Here is a 20089-nt window from a genome sequence, read left to right as displayed (position 1 = left end):
TCCTGGAGCACCTTCCCACAGGCAGAGGGATTCGGTGGGAGCGTGTTGGCCCGGCCTGGCCACCTTCAGGCTTCCAGAGCCCAGGTGACTTTCCTTAACGTCCTTCTCTCCATCCTCCGCACAGAGGCAGCCTTTCCTCTACCCCTGCCCCAGGGTGAGGGAGCAGGGGCCTCAAACTCTGACAGGGAGGGGTCGAGTCCCCAGCTAAAATTCTCTGGGTCTAGAAACGGGTAAAGAGGCGACTCTGGGGATGTGATTTGGGGGAGAAGCACCCTTTCCACACAGGCGGTCAGGAAAGGAGAGGGGAGGGGAGAATGGGGCACAGGCAGCCCCTCCTGTCCCTGTGCCTGTGTGCAAAGTGGCACGATGCCCCCCTTCCTATGGGCAGTGCAGCCCCTGGCCAGCAATCCCTCGCACCTGGGTTGGGGGCCCTTGTGTAGGGCACACCTGTGTGGCCACACCTACTTGTGGGCCGGACCCTGGGTGTAGAGCCCCATAGACAGCTGTGGACAAAAACCTCAGGCCCCAAACAGGGAAATGGGATCTCAGGGGGAAGAAGCCAGGGAAGCCTCACACCCTGCCCCCATTTCCTCCTGTGTGGGGTGGGGGAGCAGCACGAACCCCTGAAGACGGGAGCATCAGCAGCTTCTGCGGAAGGGGTGGGGCTGAGGGTGGAGAGAGGAAGGAAGAAAAGGGAAGCCTTCCTGGCCAGGGTAACTGGCACTAAGAGGCCTCACTCCAAGCCCCCGAGGAGCCTGCGGTGGGGCTGGAGACCTGGCCCAGGCCCCTCCCCGACCTGTAAAGTCCCCAGAAGGCGGAAAGAGAACTGGCACAGGCTGGGAACCGGCTGTGCGCTGGCCACTTGATTTTGCCAACGGCCCTGTCATTCAGCTGGTGAGGAAACTGAGGCACACACTGAGGTAGAATGACTTGCCAGTCACTCAGCAAGTCAGCAGGCGGGGAGGACTGAATCCCAGCCCGAGAGCACCGAAGCTTGTGTCCCTGCAATACCGAGCCCCAAGCCTGCGCGCCCTGGTGCCCATCTCTGAGTTGGGCCGTCTTGGAAGGGTTCCCTTCCTCCTCCAAGATGGTGTGTGAGGAGCCTTCAGTACGACCCAGGCTGTAAAGTGTCCAACTCTAGTCGGGGCTTGATGGTGTCCCCGCCGAGTCCCAGGAGAGAGAAGACCCCTTCCTGGAGTCCAGGGCTCCCAGGAAGAAACTGGCATTTGTCCCTTTGCTTCGGCTTCTGGAGGCAGAGACTCTGAGCCCAGGGAGAGCCTTCCGCAGCCCCGTTTCCTCAAAAAGCCAACCTGCCCAGGTGGCGGGTCACGAGCTGTGCTCAGGAAGCTGGAATCTGACCCTGGTGGCGTCGGGCCCGGTCTCCATGGCAGCCGAGCATTTATTACCCGGGCCTCCACCCAACTTGGCAGACTTTAGACTTGAGGCTGGAGGAAACTGAATGCGCTTGTGGGAGCAGCGAGCCCAGTGGCAGCCGGGGCCCCAGGATGGTGAGTGAGGGTCTGTGCGGCCTGGCCGGGGCTGGGGGTGTGAGCCTCAGGTGGAGCCCTCCCCTGACTGCTTTCCTTTCTCTGCTGCAGGCCAAGTTTCTTTCCCAAGACCAAATTAATGGTAGGTTGGGTTTGTTCTTTAATTAGCAACTCAGCAAAACATGGGTCTCGTTAGGCAATTTGCTCTGCTCGTGTTTTCTTGGTGGGAAGGAAGGTGGCTGGGGGAGAACTGGGCCCACCCACGGGGCCAAGAGCTGCAGGGAGGCTGCCGTCGGCGGGGTGGGGGTCGGGAGTAAGCCTCCAAAATAGAAATGTGGCTTTATACGTGTCAGTGTGATTTACAAGCCAGGGCACTAAGAGCCCACTAGGTTTCCCTCCAGAACCTGACCAGTTGGATTTGGGGACTGAAGGGACTGGGGATGGAGAGAGAGACCATTAAAGGTATGGCTGACAGCAGGGAAAGAGGAGGGGCTTTGTAACTGAGACAGAACAGAGGCCAGGTTTGCACTCTCCGGCAGGATGCGTCGCCTCTCTGGGCCTCAGTCTCCCTATCTGTAAAATGGGAGGGGGTCCACTGAGTCCCCTTTGCCCTGGCATCAAGCCTGGTTTGGGTGTGAGCACTTTATTCCCTGGGTCCCCTACTCTGCCAGCCCTCGACCAGGCTTCAGTTTCACACCGTGCAGGTTCTATTTCCACAAGGCCAAGAGCAAAGAGTTGGGTTACAAAGAACTCAGGGGCCCAGACCTGAGCCCGGGGAGCCTCATGACTACAGCCCCCCGTACCTGGCAGGAGAGGCCCGGGAGGCACAGCCAGCTGCTGCTTGAGGTTGTGACCCTGAACCTGTCCCAACAGTGGACGTCAATGGGCCTGAGAGTCCCCCGAGGCGTCCCTATTCCTCCAGGTCTCTGCTGAAACATCGCCTTCTCAGTGAGTCCTTCGCTGACTACTGGAGCTAAAATTACAGGTACCAAGGCCAGGCGCGGTGGCTCACGCCTGTAATCCCAGCACTTTGGGAGGCCAAGGCAAGCAGATCACGAGATCAGGAGTTTGAGACTAGCCTGGACAATATGTTGAAACCCCGTCTCTACTAAAAATACAAAAATTAGCTCGGTGTGGTGGCGGGTGCCTGTACTCCCAGCTGCTCAGGAGGCTGAGGCAGAAGAATCACTTGAACCCAGGAGGCAGGGTTGCAGTGAGCCGAGATCGTGCCACTGCACTCCAGCCTGGGCGACAGAGTGAGACTCTGTCTCAACAACAACAACAACAACAACAAATTACAGGCATCTTGGGCCCTTGTGATCCAGGGCAGAGTCCTGAGAGCCCAGCGAAGTGGGGTTAGGGTTACCTGGCCAGGAGTTCCAGAGTTCTGGGTATTCCGAGCTTGGTCTAGAGGGGCAGGAATTGTGAGCTCCAGGTGGGCACCTCCACGTAGACCCCTCAAACTCTTTATCCCAAGAGGAGGGCCAGGGCAGGAGCAGGGACTTTTAAAACACAGGGCCCGGGGCACCACCCTCTTGTCCAGGTCTGAGGGTGATACTGAATGGCGGACTGAGGGCTGGAGTTCAGCTCTCAGGGTGATACTGAATGGTGGACTGAGGGCCGGAGTTCAGCTCTCAGGGTGATACTGAATGGTGGACTGAGGGCCGGAGTTCAGCTCTCAGCCTCAGCATCCTCCCACCCATGCCTGGTTTTAAGGCTCACTGACCCTCCCTCCTGGGATGGCCAAAGCTCCCAGAAGGGAAGAAGGTAATTTCTCTTTGTATCCCAGTGTCTGACACCAAGAAAGTGGCCACCAATGTTTCATGAGTGTGTGAAAGACTGGACGGGGTGGCCTGGCGAAGTGGAAAGAACAGGGGCTTTGGAGGCAGCAGACCTGAAGCCTAATCACCCTGAGCCTTGGTTTTCTCACCGGTGAAATAGGGATATGCCACCTCACCAGGCTGCTGCAAGCCAGGGACAGAGGGGGATAATGTCAGTTACATGCTGGACACTGGGCCAGGCACAGGCAGGTGTCACCCACATGTAGGCTGGGGCTGGCTCACTACAGCTAGCAAGAGCCATTAGGAATTTTGCAAGCAGGATGTTAAAGCCAGCCAGCCAGCCATTATTAAATAATGTAGGATCAAACAATGTTTCAATCCCTACATCTATCTGTACAAAAAGTTAAAAAGACAGCCCTATTGTGATCAGTAGAGCTGGTGATTTCAAATAAGTTTCAATTTAATGAATGTATTTGGTACAAGGGTGAAAAATAGTTTCACAGTAGATCACATCCGATTTTTCATTGGAAAAAGAATCACACTCATTGGCATACAGCTTCATTTGTCAAATCATGGTTGAATCAAAACTATAGGTTGGCAGTGGATATAAGAGTTGGCAAAACTTGGGCTGGGCACGGTGGCTCACGTCTGTAATCCCAGCACTTGGGGAGGCCGAGGCGGGTGGATCACCTGAGGTCAGGGGCTCAAAACCAGCCTGGCCAACATGGTGAAACCCCATCTCTACTAAAAATACAAAACTGGGTGGGCGCGGTGGTGCACGCCTGTAATCCCAGTACTTTGGGAGGCCAAGGCGGGCGAATCACCTGAGGTCAGGAATTCGAGACCAGCCTGCCAACATGGCAAAACCCCATCTCTACTAAAAGCACAAAAAATTTAGCTGGGTGTGGTGGCAGGTGCCTGTAATCCCAGCTACTCAGGAGGCTGAGGCAGGAGAATCACTTGAACCCAGGAGGCAGGGGTTGCAGTGACCTGAGATCAAACCACTACACTCCAGCCTGGGCAACAAGAATGAGATTCTATCTCAAAAAAAAAAAAAAAAAAAAAAAAAATAGCCGGTCATGATGGTGCATGGTGCATGCCTGTAATCCCAGCTCCATGGGAGGCCGAGGCAGGAGAATCGCTTGAATCTGGGAGTGGAGGCTGCAATGAGCCAAAATCGTGCCATTGCACTCTAGCCTGGGCAACACGAGTGAAACTCTTTCAAAAAAAAAAAGAGTTAGCAAAACTCATTTGTGGTAATCAGGTGGCTAGATGGAATTTATTTATTTGAGACAGAGCCTTGCTCTGTGCAATTGCATGATCTCCGCTCATTTCAACCTTCATCACCCAGACTCAAAGGATTCTCCCACCTCTCTCTCCTGAGTAGCTGGGACTACAGGCACGCACCACCACACACAAAATGTTTTTAAATATTTTGTAGACATGAGGTCTTACTATATTGTCTGGGCTGGTCTCGAACTCCTGGGCCCAAGTGATGCTCCTGTCTTGCCCTCCCAAAGTGCTGGGATTACAGGCGTGAGCCACTGCGCCCAGCCCTAGATGGAATTTATAATAAAGAATCGTGTACATTTCCGTATTATTTGTAAATTGTGTGCTACACATCCTTTATGTTTGTACAGTGCAGAGGACACAAGTACATCTATGATCAGAACTGATGGTTAAACATCCAGCCCAGCCGGTGTTATCCTAGGCCTTGCGCACGTCTCTTTCTTGTCCCGGGGGATTTGCATTTTTCAAAGAGAAGACTTAAAGGGGATTTTTAATCCAATTCATTTAACCCAATTAATCCTTTCATTCAACAAATGTTTGTGTCCCTTCTTTGTGCTAGCCCTGTTCCAGGCACTAGAGCTACAACAGTGAACACAAAGACAAAAATCCCTTCCTCACGGGGGGTCACCATTGAGGGAGGGGAACGTGGTGAAATATATGTGCTAGTATGTTAGAGGGCCGACCTGGCAGGAGGAGAAGCAGGAAGGAGAGCCAGGAGGAGAGTGGGGAGAGGGTAGAGGAAGGGGCCAGCGGGAAGCCCAGGTGGGTCTCCAACACCCTGCTGTCTGTTCCAGTGCAGGAATTCCAAGTTCACATCTGGCCTTCCAGGTCTTCAAAGGCGTGTGAGGCAGGGAGACAGCACATATCTGATGTGAAGGTTTGTTAGGAGGTGGGCTTCTATTTGAGCCCTGGCCCTGCTGCTGGCAAGGACCACAGGTCCCCAGTGACTGACAGGGCTTGTCAGGGAATGGTGAAGTGCACCCATCTGCAGATCCAGGCTGATTGTGGACCCCAAGGGTACGATGAGCACCTTCCAGCACAGGTCAGGCAGGGACGGCAGTGGGCCTCTGGCCCACCCTCACCCAGGGGCAAACCCGGACAGAAAGACAAGGTGAGGGTGGCCAGGAGAGGTCCCAGGGGCACCCCCTGCAGTGCTAAGGTTAAGCTCTGTGACTGGGCAGCCCCCTCTCTGTCCCCCTGACGTGAAGTGATGGCATTGTCCTCTCTGACACTGGGCTCTCTTGCAGGCAGTTTGGTTTTATGGGAATCAAAGCTGGAGTCTTAGGCCAGGCTCTGGCCCTGCTTCCTCTGGGCCGCTTCGGCCCCTGCCACCTGGTCCTGTCTTTGGTTTGCCCCTTTGGCAGCTCAGGCTCTGGAACATTCTGAAAGGGCAGGTGTGTGGGGCTGGGGGTTTCCTCTCAGTTTCTCCACAAAGGCTGCGGATTTGTCTCTTAATGGTACATGGCAATCTGCCTGTCTTTAGTGACCCCCCTGAAATCCTACCAGACAGGCCTGAGTGCCTTCATTAGGGAATATGAAGGGACCCCGGTCTGGGCTAGGGATTTGGGGGGGCTCCTTCTACATCCTCTCCCTCACTCTGCTGCACTCAGCAGTGTTTGCCCTGGAACTGAAGGCAGTGTGGCCTGGTGGGCAGAGCTGCCCACAGCCAGGCTGTCAGTGTTGCAGCCCTCAGTGCCCTGTCTGCACATGGGAATGAATATGAGGAGCACGTCACAGGGTGGTGGGGATGAAGCGAGGGCCTGGGGGTGGAGTGCTCAGCAATGTGAACTGTCATTGTTGCTGTCATCAGCTAAGGTGATGTTGTCCAGGCCTCTAAGGACCCACCTGGGTGGTGTGAGAAGCAGGAGAGAGAACAGAGCCCTGAGCCCCAGCCCACTGGGTTCCCATGGCTCCACCCACAGGCCCGGGTGCCTCGTCTGGGCTGGATGAGAATCTCCCTGTCCTGATGGCAGCCCCACCTACCCCTGAATCAGACATTCAGTCAGTGTGGCCCAGAGACTTTCCCCGAACTCCCAGCTGGCCTTCCTGGGACTCCCAGGCCTGGGAGCCCGTGGGACGGCTGTGTCAGGCCAGGAGCCTGTGGGACAGCTGTGTTAGGCCAGGAGACTGTGGATTTAGGGGAGCCTTAGCTCCGGCTGCCTTCTACTTCTACCAAGTACCGAGGGAGAAAGGGCTTCAGACCCTGGGGGCATTTCCCAGCTGGACCCCTTGAAGTCTCCTAAGAAAAGGACCAGGGCCCGAGTCCAAGGACAGCTTGAGGGTTCAGCAGCCTGGAGGCCAGGGCAGGGGCAATAGGCTCAGAAATGCCCCAGCTGTAATGACGATAATATCACCATATGAGGGCCACTCTCTGCCAGGCCTCCTGGGATTTCTGGCTCTCACAGTAATCCTGAGGCCTTATTATTCCCATTGTCCAGAAAAGTTGTGTTTGCAGAGGTCCCCTGGGGGTCTGGACGCCTTGCTGCCGGTTTCCGCTCTGCCCTGTGAGCCCTGGGGGAGTACTGTGCGGGGAGTTGTGGTCCTGAGGGTTCGGGGGGAGGGGGAGGGAGGGGGAAGGGAGGGAGTAGGGAGGAAGGGAAGTGCCAGATAAAATACAGGACACCCAGCTAAATAGAATTTCAGACAACAAATACTTTCTCAATAGAAGTATATGTCCTGTGCAAAATTTGGGGCACACAATTAAAACGTATTCAGTGTTTTTCTGAGTTCAGTTTAACTCGGTAGTCCTGTATTTTCATTTGCTATTATCTAGCACCCTTGGGAGGGGCGGGAGGGGAGAGAGGGATGGCGGAAGTGGGCAAAAGGAAGGGGAAGAGAAAAGAGGGAGAAGAGACTGAGGGCAGGGAGGGCGGCATCGGCGGAGAGTGACCAGACGCTGCTGACCCTCCCTCTGGGCTGTGCACAGAGTACAAGGAATGCTTCTCCCTGTATGACAAGCAGCAGAGGGGGAAGATAAAAGCCACCGACCTCATGGTGGCCTTGAGGTGCCTGGGGGCCAGCCCGACGCCATGGGAGGTGCAGCGGCACCTGCAGACCCACGGGATTGGTGAGTGGTGGTGGGAACAACGGGGAGTGGGGAGGGGCCCGGCAGGTGAGTGCAGACAGTAGAGGTGTGAAAAGCTCAGCAGTGTGAGAAGCAGGTGGCAGGGAGGCCTCCTGGGGACCCAGCTGTGGCAGCCCCAGACCAGCAGTGCTGTGCCTTACTTCGGCTTCCTGGAATCCTCATAGCAATCAGTGATACCTCATCTCACAGACCTCGGGCTCTAGGCGTTCCAACAGACTTATCAAACCCAGGGAAAAGCCACGCTGACAGCGATCCCAATGTTTTATAGAAACATTTCCCTTTGTTGAGTATTTGTCATGTGCTTACCTCCAAAAACCTTACGAAGTAGGCATTCTCCTAACCTCATTTTTTCTCTCTTTTTTTTTTTTTTTTTTTTTGAGACAGAGTCGCTCTGTCACCCAGGCTGGAGTGCAGTGGTGAGATCTCGGCTCACTGCAACCTCTGCCTCCCAGGTTCAAGTGATTCTTCTGCCTCAGCCTCCCAAGTAGCTGGGATTATAGGCGCCTGCCACCACGCCTGGCTAATTTTTGTATTTTTAGTAGAGATGGGGTTTTGCCATGTTGGTGAGGCTGGTCTCGAACTCCTGATCTCAGGTGATCTGCCTTCCTTGGCCTCCCAAAGTGCTGGGGTTAGAGGCATGAGCCACTGTGCCTGGCTTTCTCCTAACCCCACTTTACAAGCAAAGATCAAGGTTTACAGCCATTAAGTTCTTGAGCCAGTGATGGCATCAGGATTAGAACCCAATTCTTCTGATACCAAAGACTGACCTAAAAACTATGCAAAAAAAAAAAAAAAAAAAAAAAAAAGCCGAAAGAAAACCCATCCAAAATGTTACCAAGTGGTTCTCTCTGGTGATGGGATTATGGGTGCTTTTTATTCCTTTTATTGTTGTTTCCTGTATTTTCAACAATGAGAACATATGCGGCTTTTCACAGTCAGAAACAGATTTTATGTTTTGTTGTGTTTTTTTCTAAGAAAAAAAAGGAGTAGTTTCAGAGGCTGGGGTGGTTGTTTGCATTGGGGGCTGGACACTCAGGAAGGAGGGACTGGCCCAGGGGAAGGGGGTCCCCTGGGAAGAACAGTTGACCCGGAGCCTACAGGTTGCTGCTCAGTCTCAGGCCCCCAGCTTCCTCATCTCATGGGGGTCACCACCATCTGCTAGGGTTACCGGAGGCCCCACTAGAGGATGCCTGCAGTGGCGCTGGGATCCTGCCCTGGGGCAGGCCACGCTGAGCCCAGGTGGACCTCTGAAGGCCTGCGGCCTGGCAGTGGGGTGCTCAGTGGTCTGATACCTGAGATCCCCCATGTCCAGCTCCAAAACGGTGGTGGTTTTCTTGATTTCTGTCTCCTCTAAACAAATAGGAAGTTGTAGTCAGGGGAAGTTTTGATTTCCTGCAGTTACATCCCAGCCAGGGCACGTGGTGGAGGGGCTGGGGTGGAAACTGCAGTGAGGGGAAGGCAGGTGAGCAGCCCAGCCTGGGACTGAGGCTTGAGGCCCCAGGTGGGGGCGCTGATCCATCCTGGTAGATGTGCTGTGGTGGTTGTCAAAGGTGGAATGGACACATGGACCTGTTTCCCTCCAGTTCAGGGCAGGAGGGAAGCGCTAGAAGGGAGTAGAGGAGCCCAGTCCTCCATCTGTGGATGGGAGCCCGCTTTCTTGAGTTTCGGGGTGATGATAAGCATCATCACTGAGGACGTTGCTGAAATGAAGAATGTCCAGTCCAGTGAGGGGCCCGTTGTGGGAACTCGGTGGGAGGGGCTGCATCCTCTTCACTGTGACCACTGCCACATCCTGGGGTTCTCTGGTCCGTGGCCCTTGAACTGGATGTGCAGGTCCAGCAAGAGGCCAGCTGGCTTCCCAAGAGCCTTTTTCCCTCTGCTCACTCTGCTGTGTTTGTGGGTTTCCTAGACGGAAATGGAGAGCTGGATTTCTCCACTTTTCTGACCATTATGCACATGCAAATAAAACAAGAAGACCCAAGGAAAGAAATTCTTCTAGCCATGTTGATGGCGGACAAGGAGAAGAAAGGTTACATCATGGCGTCCGACCTGCGGTCAAAACTTACGAGCCTCGGGGAGAAGCTCACCCACAAGGAAGGTAACAGCCTGGGGCCTGTCTCCCAACAGTCGGAGGGGGTTTGGGAGTTGGGAGGAGGGCACCAAAGCCCAGCTGATGCCGCCAGGGTGGTGCAGCCCACCTCTGTTGATGCACGCGCAGGAGACTGAGCAGATGCCATACTAGGTGGGTGCTGGACTGGAGCCTGGGGAAGAACCAGAGGGTCTGGAGGGGCGCAGGGAGAAGTCTGCCAGGGTGAAGGGACAGCTGGGGGGAAACCCAGCTTGGACCCCACAGGGCAGGGCGGCTGGAGCGTGCAGTCTGGCCTCCCCTGTGTTTAAGCTCTCACTGGGGGGCTTCGTCTAGTGCATATGACACCCCTGGGAGCACAAGTGCCTGCTTCTACTAATAAAGAAGCAGGGGGAGTGAGTGGCTCCTGAGCAGCAGTGCGGGAGTGAAGGCAGGTCTAGACATCCCTGCCCCTCCTCCCATCACAGCAGTCTCTGCAGTTGCTGCTGAGGTTGAGTTTCTGAATTGAGGCGCTGCTTTGCTTCCTTTCCAACTCAGGCTGCTCTAAGCTCTTCCAGAAGGGGGCTCCAGAGGGAACTTTGCCAGGACACTTGGAGAACTGCCGAGACAGGCGGGGTTCCTGGTCCCAGAGCCCCATGAGAAGGGGTCTCTCTGCTTTGTGCCTTCCTGCAGGCCAACAGGCCTTCTTGCCTCAGGGCAGGACAAAGCCTGGGGTTTTCTAGGAAAGCCCTTTGTACACACTGTCAAAGGGACCCCCATGCCGGGCCATTTGCAGCCTTTGTTCTTCCAGCCTGCAGACCCTCCTGCCCAGCCCTGCCACATCAGCAGCAGCCAGCCAGCTCTGCCTCTGCCCAAGGCCAGGGACCCCGACCTCAGAGCCTGGGGTTTCTAGTTACACTGCCCTGCTGGCCTGTGGTTGGGACAGGAGAGCTGGGCTTGGCCACATGTGGGTGCTGAAAAGAGGCTTCAAAATGACGGACTTTCCATCCCTGGTTAAATCACAATAAACCACTGGAGGAGGGGTTTGAGGTTGTGGTTTGAATCCTGGGTGCTGGGAGACCTCTCTCCCACCTCACTTTCCTTGCTGGAAATGAGGGAACGGTAGGTGACCCCTCAGGTCCCTCTGAGCTACCATTCTACAAATCAGTCTGCTCAGATTTTAGCTGCCGCCATTAAGGCACAGTGCAGAGAGTTTAAAAATTGCCTGACATAAAAATTAGCCAGGCGTGGTGGCGCACGCCTGTAGCCCCAGCTACTCGGGAAGCTGAGGCAGGAGAACAGCTTGAATCTGGGAGGCAGAGGTTGCAGAGAGCCGAGCTTGCGCCACTACACTCCAGCCTGGGTAACGGAATGAGACTTCGTCCCCAAAAGTAAATAAATAAATAATCAATCGCCCAACAGCAGGCTGGGTCTCCATACCCCACTTTTCCAGGCTCACCTCTTGTGGCTATTTTCACATGGACAGGGAAGACATGGACCGTCCTTCCCTCCCAGACTCCCCGCAGGACACTGCCCAGCCCTCTAGGCAGCAGGTGGAGTCAGCAGAGGGAGCAGGGCCTTATTTTTGTGGTTAATGATCTCTGTCCTAAAGCAGTGCCATGGCCCCAGACTCACATCTCTCATAACCAGCAGAGGAATGTTTCACAGAAACTGGTGAGTTCCAGAAAAGCAGGGACACCGACTTCCCTCTCACTTGCCACGGGAGATGGGAAGAATGATACCAGCAGCAGGAATCCTTTCTCTGGGTGATCGAAAGCCAATTTTCAGTTTGATTAAAAAACATCCTTGCAATGGCTGCAGGTGAAGCCTTCCCCTCCTGAGGCCTGGGACGGGCTGACTTCAGCACTGGCTTTTTATGGGTCTTTGAAGTGAGACGGAGTGGAAAGGCTATTCTACTCAGGTGTCCTCAGACTCGGCACCGAGCTAAGTGCTGTCCCTCGCCCAGATGGGAAGAGGCTGCAGTGACTGGCCCTGGAGCCGATGTTGGCCTGCCCCCCAGGATGGTTTTAGCCAGCTGGCTGATTGTAGAAGCTTCTCCACAAAATGAGATGAATTAGTGTCCTCAAGTTCTCCCAATACTCAGAACTACTATCAGCTTAGGCACAAGGCACGGTGATTGTACTTTCTTTTTTTTTTTTTTTTTTTTTTTTTTTTTGAGACGGAGTCTTGCTCTGTTGCCCAGGCTGGAGTGCAGTGGCCGGATCTCAGCTCACTGCAAGCTCCGCCTCCCGGGTTTACGCCATTCTCCTGCCTCAGCCTCCCGAGTAGCTGGGACTACAGGCGCCCGCCACCTCTCCCGGCTAGTTTTTTGTATTTTTTAGTAGAGACGGGGTTTCACCGTGTTAGCCAGGATGGTCTCGATCTCCTGACCTCGTGATCCGCCCGTCTCGGCCTCCCAAAGTGCTGGGATTACAAGCTTGAGCCACCGCGCCCGGCCGATTGTACTTTCGAGAAGGATAGTTAAGCACAGAATCACAGGATATTTTCTAACTGACTGCAGGGGTGTGTGTGTGGAAGGTGTCCAGGCCTGGGACGTTGACACAGGGCAGTGAGATGAGGATGGGCTAAAGAGGCATGGTAGGTTGGCCCCAAGAGGCCATTGTGGAGAATACTAGCTGAAATGGCTCTTGCCAACGCCTGGGACAAGCTAGTATTTTATACCAGGAATCCAGAACCAGAAGAAACAAGTAAATGAAGTTTTTTTTTCTTTTTTTTTTTCCTGGAGCGATGGAGAACAATGGCAGTCTTGTATGCTGTGAGCTCTCAACACAGTTGGATTTATTTTTACGAGAAAAACCCCATCCCCCAAACATACTTTTTTTTAGAAGTGATGGTAGCAGACAGTGCTTTTCACTAAGTCCTCTCTTGGGGTGGGGGCAGGGGTGGTGAGGAGCATTGGCTCAGGGGAGAAGGCAGGCAAGTGAGGGGCAGGCCGGAGGCTGGGGCTGCCGAGGATGTTCGCTCTGCCTGCAGGCTGAGCTGGTGGAAGGTAAAAACTCCAGGACAAAGGTTTCTAGAAATACAGGCATGGGGTCATATTTTCACGAAAAAATAAAAATAAAAGCATAGGGTGGGCCAGGCACAGTGGCTCATGCCTGTAGTCCCAGCACGTTGGGAGGCTGAGGTGGGTGGATCACCTGAGTGAGGTCAGGAGTTCAAGACCAGCCTGGCCAACATGGTGAAACTCCGTCTCTACTAAAAATAAGAAAAAATTAGCTGGGCGTGGCGGCACGCGCCTGTAATCCCAGCTACATTCAAGCTAAATTCAAGTGAGCCTGAGGCAGGAGAATCACTTGAACTTGGGAGGCGGAGGTTGCAGTGAGCGGAGATTGTGCCATTGCCCTCCAGCTTGGGCAACAAGAGCGAAACTCTGTTTCAAAAAAGAAAAAAAAAAAAAAAAAAGCCCAGGGTGGCATCAGTGACCGAATCCTTACCAGTACACCTCCCTACCCCCTGCCCTGCAGAAAGCCTGATTAGCTCTAAACGGAATCCGTGGTCTCAGGAGGGCAGGGGTGGGCTGCCCTTTCTGTTCACTGGTTCACTTCCTGGTCTACAGGAATAGTCAACTGGACACTCAGGGAAGACCTTAGGGGAGCTCCAGTCCTCAGAGAACTCCCTGTTTTATAATGGAACACTAAAGCCAAACTGAAAAATTAATGTGATTTATTGCAGTGGATGATCTTTTCAGGGAAGCAGATATCGAACCCAACGGCAAAGTGAAGTATGATGAATTTATCCACAAGATCACCCTTCCTGGACGGGACTATTGAAAGAGGAGAATGCGAGAGCCTCCCCTGGGCCTGAAAACTTGGAGCGATTAATTTTTAAAAAGAAAAGTGTTCTTTTCACTTGGGGGAGATGGCAAACACAGTGGCAAGACAACATTACCCAACTACAGAAGAGAGGCTAACTAGCAACAGTAATAGATGATTTCAGCCATGCATGGTATGAGCAGATCTTTTTAATAAAAGATGTGTATTGATTTTATTAACTACCATGAGTCCGGCCCTTTCAAGCATGGAAGGAGTCTGTGGTTTGGAGTCTGGCCTGGGTTCTAGTCCTGGCTCTTCTGCTTCCCACTGTGACTTTGGGCAAATCATTTCACCCCTCAAAGCCTCAGGGCCCTCACACAAGCTGGATTCCCATTTCTTACCTCATGGAGCCTGTTGAGGAAGGATTGAGCTAATGACTTTAGGGCAATCTATCAAGAGACTTACTCTGTATTTGGGGGCTAGAACCATCTTCCACATTTCCAAGATGAAGCCAGTGCTAGCTGAGAAGCTGCAACAAACAAAGAGCTGTAACACTTATGCCAATTCTTGCGGTGCCAGAGGCCCATTTACAAATTCTCATTTCTATCTCAATAGATATAGTGACAAAGCTCAGGCTATTCATTCATAAACACAGAGTATAGAGTGAAAACACTGTAGAGTGAAAACACATGCTACAATGAGGCAGCATCAGCTGAGAGCGGGAAGAGTGATCTACTTTACACCTCACACCAAAGCGAACCAGATGTGAGCTGCTGAATTCACTGGCCTTGCAGAGCTCAAGAAGGGGGCTTCCAATGCTGTGAGAGTTCTGAGTGGTTCCCTGGGCTCTGTTACCAGGCAGAGAGGTTCCAGGGAGGTCTGCTCAAGTGGCCCACACTGGTCATGGCCTTAAGCCACTTCCCCAGGACTTATGGAGAGAAATAAGGGGATGGAACCAGCAATGGCCAGGGTACAATAGCCCTGGAAAACAGCAGTAGGAGCACTAAGCTTTCTGGAAGTCCATCCAGCTCGACTGGCTTTGAGTTAGCCAGAAGGTGCCAGGTTGGTGCTGCCAGAGATTCAGAGGTGCCATACACTTGTCAAATCTGGATCATTCATAGTGTCAGCACAGTCCTAAAAAGGGCTGGAGTACCACAGCAACACAGGAGGGGCTGCAGGGCTCCAAGTGCAAAGATTTTCATTATGTATCAAAAGTGGGTTCTCTGGGCTGCGGCTTTGTCTAGTGGTGCCACAGGCTAAAGCAGAAGAAAACCAAATCAAACGGGATATGACTTTTGGGAGGATGTACAAGACACAAATCTTTCACTAGGCACTGGGCACAGGGAAAACTGCAGGGAGCAAGAGTTGTAGTGTTAGTGCAACTGTCTCAACAATGCCGTGCGTGTGGCTTCAGACCCAAACAAGGCCCTGAGGAAGGAGACTCACATTTCCCCAAGTGTAACTGCAAAGGGAGTAAGTAGGAATTCCTAGGAACCACAGAGAAGAGTTTTGTGGGGATGAGAGTAAGTAAATGGTCGAAATGCCAACTAGGTGAAATTGTGACCATCTGGCTGGGAAGCCCAGGTCCGCACAGTGTAGCAGCAGATGTTTTGTGGGATCTGAGGTTTATAAGATTTGGCTGCCTTAAGAATACAAAAACAGAAATGCAGAATTTCTGGGGGTGCTCCCAGGACCAGGGCAAGTGAGGGGTCCTTGTGCTTAAATTTCATTACCTTCAAGGTAAATCCACCAGAGGGCCGGTTAGACGCTGCCCCCCACCACCGAGAGATCTGCTGTCACTTTCAGGCAAAGCTCAAAGGTCCTAGGTCCGTACCTCTTTTGAGCTCCAGTCATGGACATTAGGAAGTAAATCCCGCACAGCCAACCTGGAATACCAAAGATGAGATGGGAGATAGATACCAATGATTTAGATGGGACAGGAAGAGCAAGTTGTGGCTATAAAAAATGAGGGTACTTTCCATCAAAGCTTTTCTATGTCTGTATTTATCACTGAATAGTCCCAGTATGGCTTTAAAGCAAGTTTTATGAATCTCATTTGCCTAACAGGAATCTGAAGTATAGCTTGCCAAAAACACACAGCTGGTGTGGAATTCGAACCTGGGGCTCCTCTTCACAGACTCCCTGCTCCTCATTAAGGGGATTCAGTGGTCCAGAGCCTAAGATCCTGTAAAGTGTTTCGATTCAAACCTCTACCGGAGGAAGGGCTGTTATATTACTCCTGTCCTGGTTTCAAGCTCATTCCTGAAATTCCAGCTGGTTTCTCTAGCACCTAGTGTTGTTGAAGAAGGCCACGGTGCTCTTAGCATTCAAACTGCAGATGCTAAACAGACTTATACTAAACAGACGCTGTGATTTATTAAAGAGCTAGCCATATTTCAACAAGAGAGGGAAATGATGGCTATATATTCATTACTTACCTCAAAGCATGCTGCAAGAAAATTAGTGACTTGTCATGCTTTGAAATCTCTGGATGAAAGGTGCTTTGGAAGCACAAACCATTATCACTTGTCTCACAGGGATTTTGTCCCCTTGAACACCCAGCAGTGTTATTTTACAGAAGACAAATTAACGGAAGGCTTTTCTTTTATTACATCTAAAGAGCTCTACATAAACAGGTAACATTCAATAGGTAAACAATTTTTTTTCCAATGCATGTAATAAATATTTTCACTTGGTACTTTTATACAAACTGACATTGTCTACTATACATTTTTAAAAGCCATTTTACTGGTTTGGCATGCGGTATGGAAATTCTAAGAGAGAAAGTTTTAAGGCAATGAATCACAGATTTAAGTTCATGGAATTTATGGTAACTTTATCTGTTTATATACATTTTCCCCTTTGTTAAACAATTAACAGCAGCACACTCTGGGACCACCAGCTATTTTCCCTCCCTCTTTCTGAAATCTAAGCTTTATGTTTAATTAAAAAACAGAATTCAACATATATTGATAAAACAAAATTCTTACTAAAATAATTTCAAATGTGCTTTAAAAAGTCCTGAAGATCTTGAAAGTTTTATGTATTTAAAATAGAAATTGTTTTAAAAACAATGCTCTTTCCATATTAATTTAGAGTTAGGATATCTTTTCATTCCATTTCAGACACTTGACTCAAAGGAAAATCTACCAAGGAATCAGAGTTTTCAGAGCTTACGTGAATCTTTCCTAAGTCAGTAAAGATACAGCATTGTGATAATGTCTACATAATTAGTAAAGCAATTTTAATGCTCAAAATAGTCAACCAAGCGTGGCATGGTTCTGGTTCAGATTTTTTTTTTTAAAGATGTATCCAATAACGCTCACAAAGTAATTAAAAGCCACTTTAACCCTGCTAGTCAAATAGCTATTTTATCAAAGATGTGTGCATACAGATGTAAATATACACACACACACAGTGCTGTACAGAAACAAACATATGCATACCTACTATGAATGGCCAAGGCAAGGGGGATGATGGCAACTTGCCTAGATTCTGAGAACTGCTATTTGTCCACAGATAGCATGTCAATGTTGGCATGGGTTGGGGAGTGAGGGTAGGCTAAGAAAAAAAGAGATGAAGTGACTATGTGCTTTTCTTTAAACTTAGGAGTTAAAGACATAGTACATGACTCTACTAGTAATTAGTAGAGATCATGAAGTGTGATTGATATTGACCATGAGGCCAACAGAGTGACAACTACTACTTAATGCAACATTTTGGAAAATCAACAACTGATGGAAACAAACTCCTTACAGGGTGGAATGAACTACAATTAAGACAACTGAATGGTTAGCTTCTCCTGTGGACACATGACCAAAACCACTGAAACCACCCTATGTTTATTTCTCCCTATTACCTGTTCTTCTCTTAGGATGGTATATGTGGGACACTGAGGGAAATTAACCTTCTCTACAACTGGACTGAAGAACGTAGAGGGATACGTTTTCCACTGGATCATTCAAACAGTTTGTATAATTCAGCATCATACACAAAGTTATTGATCAGAATTTTGAGACCACTAACAATGACACATAAAAAAACAGGAAGAAAACTATTCATTTTACCTAAGACAGCTGAATTAGTAAACATATGCTTCCTAAAGCAATGTAAAATCAGAAAACAAACTCCCCACAATTTTAGTAATTTCTACCCCAATCCAAATTTAGACACAAATTATGGTACTATTAGAAATTAGCCTAAATTAATATGACATTTGCTCACTGTAATACCAGATTCATTAAAAAATGTAACTGTTTCCTGGTTAACCGACAATCTGTTTTTTTTTTTTTTTTTATTGCAAATTGTTTTATGACTATAACTCAGCCATTTGTGTGTGGAATACACATGCGTAGGGGAAGACTATGAAACTCACTTGTTACTCACACACACTTGTTTATAAATACATATATACACACACACATATACATATCAACACCAACTTTTTTTTTTTCCAAAATTCAAGTCAACAATTTAGTGGCAGAGAGATGCTATAAAAACATTATTTTTAGATGCCACACAGTCATGAGAACCATTAATTTTATCATACAACTGAAGTACAGCCATTTTGAATTCTACCTGGATTAAAGTAGATCATTTTGTTACCAATGCAAGGTTTAAAACTACAAGTGTATACACAAAGGTGGTCCTTCATCAACTCTGAGAACATTTAACAGTTGTGGTAAGAAAATCCAGTCTGGAAAAACAGCAATCATTATGCCCCTTCTTTATGTTTTCTGTTAAACCTGCTTTCTCAATCAACTAAAAAATATTTTCCACACCTGAGAACATCATACCTTCTCTGATGAGGATTTTGGAACGTTAAGTAGAACCACTTTTCCTTCCCTCCTCCAACTCATATTTCTCTCCTGAAAAACAGTTTTCAATATATTTACATGTTCCACTATGAATAAGAGTAGATCAGACTGATCCATGAATTCTAAAAAAATGACTTTCCTATGTCATACTTGTTAAAAGGTGAAGAAAAAGATAAGGTAGATATGCTAAGAAAATAGGTATACTCAGAACCAAAGAGTAAAAATGACTAAGGGTCAAACACATCTTGAATTTCAACTGTTTATCAAATAGTAGACTTCTACAAAAATGTGGTGCATTGTACTTTCCAAACAATTTATTTTTAGAATAACTGACCGTTTATCTTTCTTTTTGAGGTGATGTAACATTACCTCTGTCAGCTGCACAAAACACCTGACAGGGCTTTCTAAAATATTTTTACTTCCTACTTTGGTATGAAGATCTTACATGAAAAATTGTTACTCTGTGGCCAAAAAAAGCAGGTATTCACAGACTTGGTTTAAATACACAATACTGGCAATCCAGATTTAGAATAAAGAACTAGACTAAAGTGTATTATTCATAGTTCGGCTAAGCCTACTCCTTACCCAGACAGCTTTATTCCAATATCTCTAAAACATATTCTCAGGGGGCACAGAGCAAATAAGAGAATATGTGATGGAGAACATGCAATTGGGATAGTTGATAAAGATGCTCACACGTGAGTTCAAGACCTTCAAAGCACTTTGAAAGAAGCAAGCAACTTATTATATTAACTGAATGCACACTCGGGAGGAGAGGAAACAGTGATGACAGAAAAATACATACAGACGCACACAATGAACACACACCCACGAGCCATGTCCTGAAAATACACAGGGAATGCAGCGGGACAGATGAGCTTTATAACTTAAGGCTGGATAAAATATGCACACACACACACAAACAGAATCCAAGTCTGTCGTTTTCAGAAAATGGAAATTAAACTACCCCCCCGACCCCCTCCCCACGACAAAGAAAAGCCCACAATTTAAAACTTCATACATGCAATTCCTTTTCTGTTATTGCAAATAAAATAATGCCATTGAAGTAAAATAAAACCAAAACCATAGGACAAATGATGAAAAATCTTCAGAATCCAGAAAAAAATGAGCTGAAGGTGGTTTGTGGGTGCTTGTTTTTTCTTTTTTCTTTTCTTTCCTTTTTTTTTTTTTTTAAACAAGTGTTTTTATCACACAGGCAGTCTTAGATTTATATACAAAAGTAAAACTGAAAATATAGTTTTGTTCTCTGTACATTTCTTTTAATTTTTTCCCTAAAAAAAGGAAAAAAACACGCTTGTATACTTTTCTAAACAGAGTAAGGTAAAACAGAGCACAAAGTTCTCTTCTTTCTGCCAAGTTCATTTGATCTGGGGTGGGGATGGGAGCAGCAGGGCCTGGGAATCAGTCCAGTGAAATAATGTCTGGTATGATGCCAAAGATGGATGCCGTGTCCGTGCTGCTCCTGTTTGTGACGGTGTGGCTATGGCTCTCCCTTAGGCTGTTGGAAGAAACCAGGCTGCTGTTACTGCCACTACTGCTTCCATTGGTGGTTGGCAGAGAAGTACTGCCTCCTGCACTTAACTGATCAAGAAACATCTGTGAAGAGGTATACGGAAAAAACCGAGACGAGTGTAGGAGGTCTTGATCATCTGAAACTGCTGCTGCTGCAGCGGCAAGCAAGGAGGTGTTGTAATGCTAGGGAGGGGAAACAAAAGACACAAAAATGTTAATTATACTTCTAAATTAAAACATTTTCTCCTCAGCAGAACA

At 49.3% G+C, this 20089-nt stretch overlaps 2 protein-coding genes across 2 annotated transcripts in view; one reads left to right on the top strand and one right to left on the bottom strand.

Moving 5' to 3' along the window:
* Positions 1–459: 459 nt before the first annotated feature.
* CALML4 (calmodulin like 4) lies at positions 460–16444 on the top strand. Its single transcript, XM_023220739.2, is given in 6 exon segments — positions 460–1452; positions 1454–1508; positions 1599–1629; positions 7485–7625; positions 9553–9741; positions 13402–16444. Coding segments are annotated over 6 exon segments (582 nt in total). The 5' UTR covers positions 460–1384; the 3' UTR covers positions 13500–16444.
* PIAS1 (protein inhibitor of activated STAT 1) overlaps positions 16068–20089 on the bottom strand; it is a 143172-nt gene continuing 139150 nt past the window's right edge. The window contains exon 14 of the mRNA XM_023220738.1: positions 16068–20014. Within this exon, the coding sequence (XP_023076506.1) occupies positions 19721–20014 (294 nt within the window). The 3' untranslated portion in view covers positions 16068–19720. The remainder of the gene's footprint in view (positions 20015–20089) is intronic.

Source organism: Piliocolobus tephrosceles, chromosome 6 (genome assembly GCF_002776525.5).
Source record: "Piliocolobus tephrosceles isolate RC106 chromosome 6, ASM277652v3, whole genome shotgun sequence".
NCBI classification, from domain to species: Eukaryota; Metazoa; Chordata; class Mammalia; order Primates; family Cercopithecidae; genus Piliocolobus; species Piliocolobus tephrosceles.
This window is presented reverse-complemented; position numbering and strand designations above follow the sequence as displayed.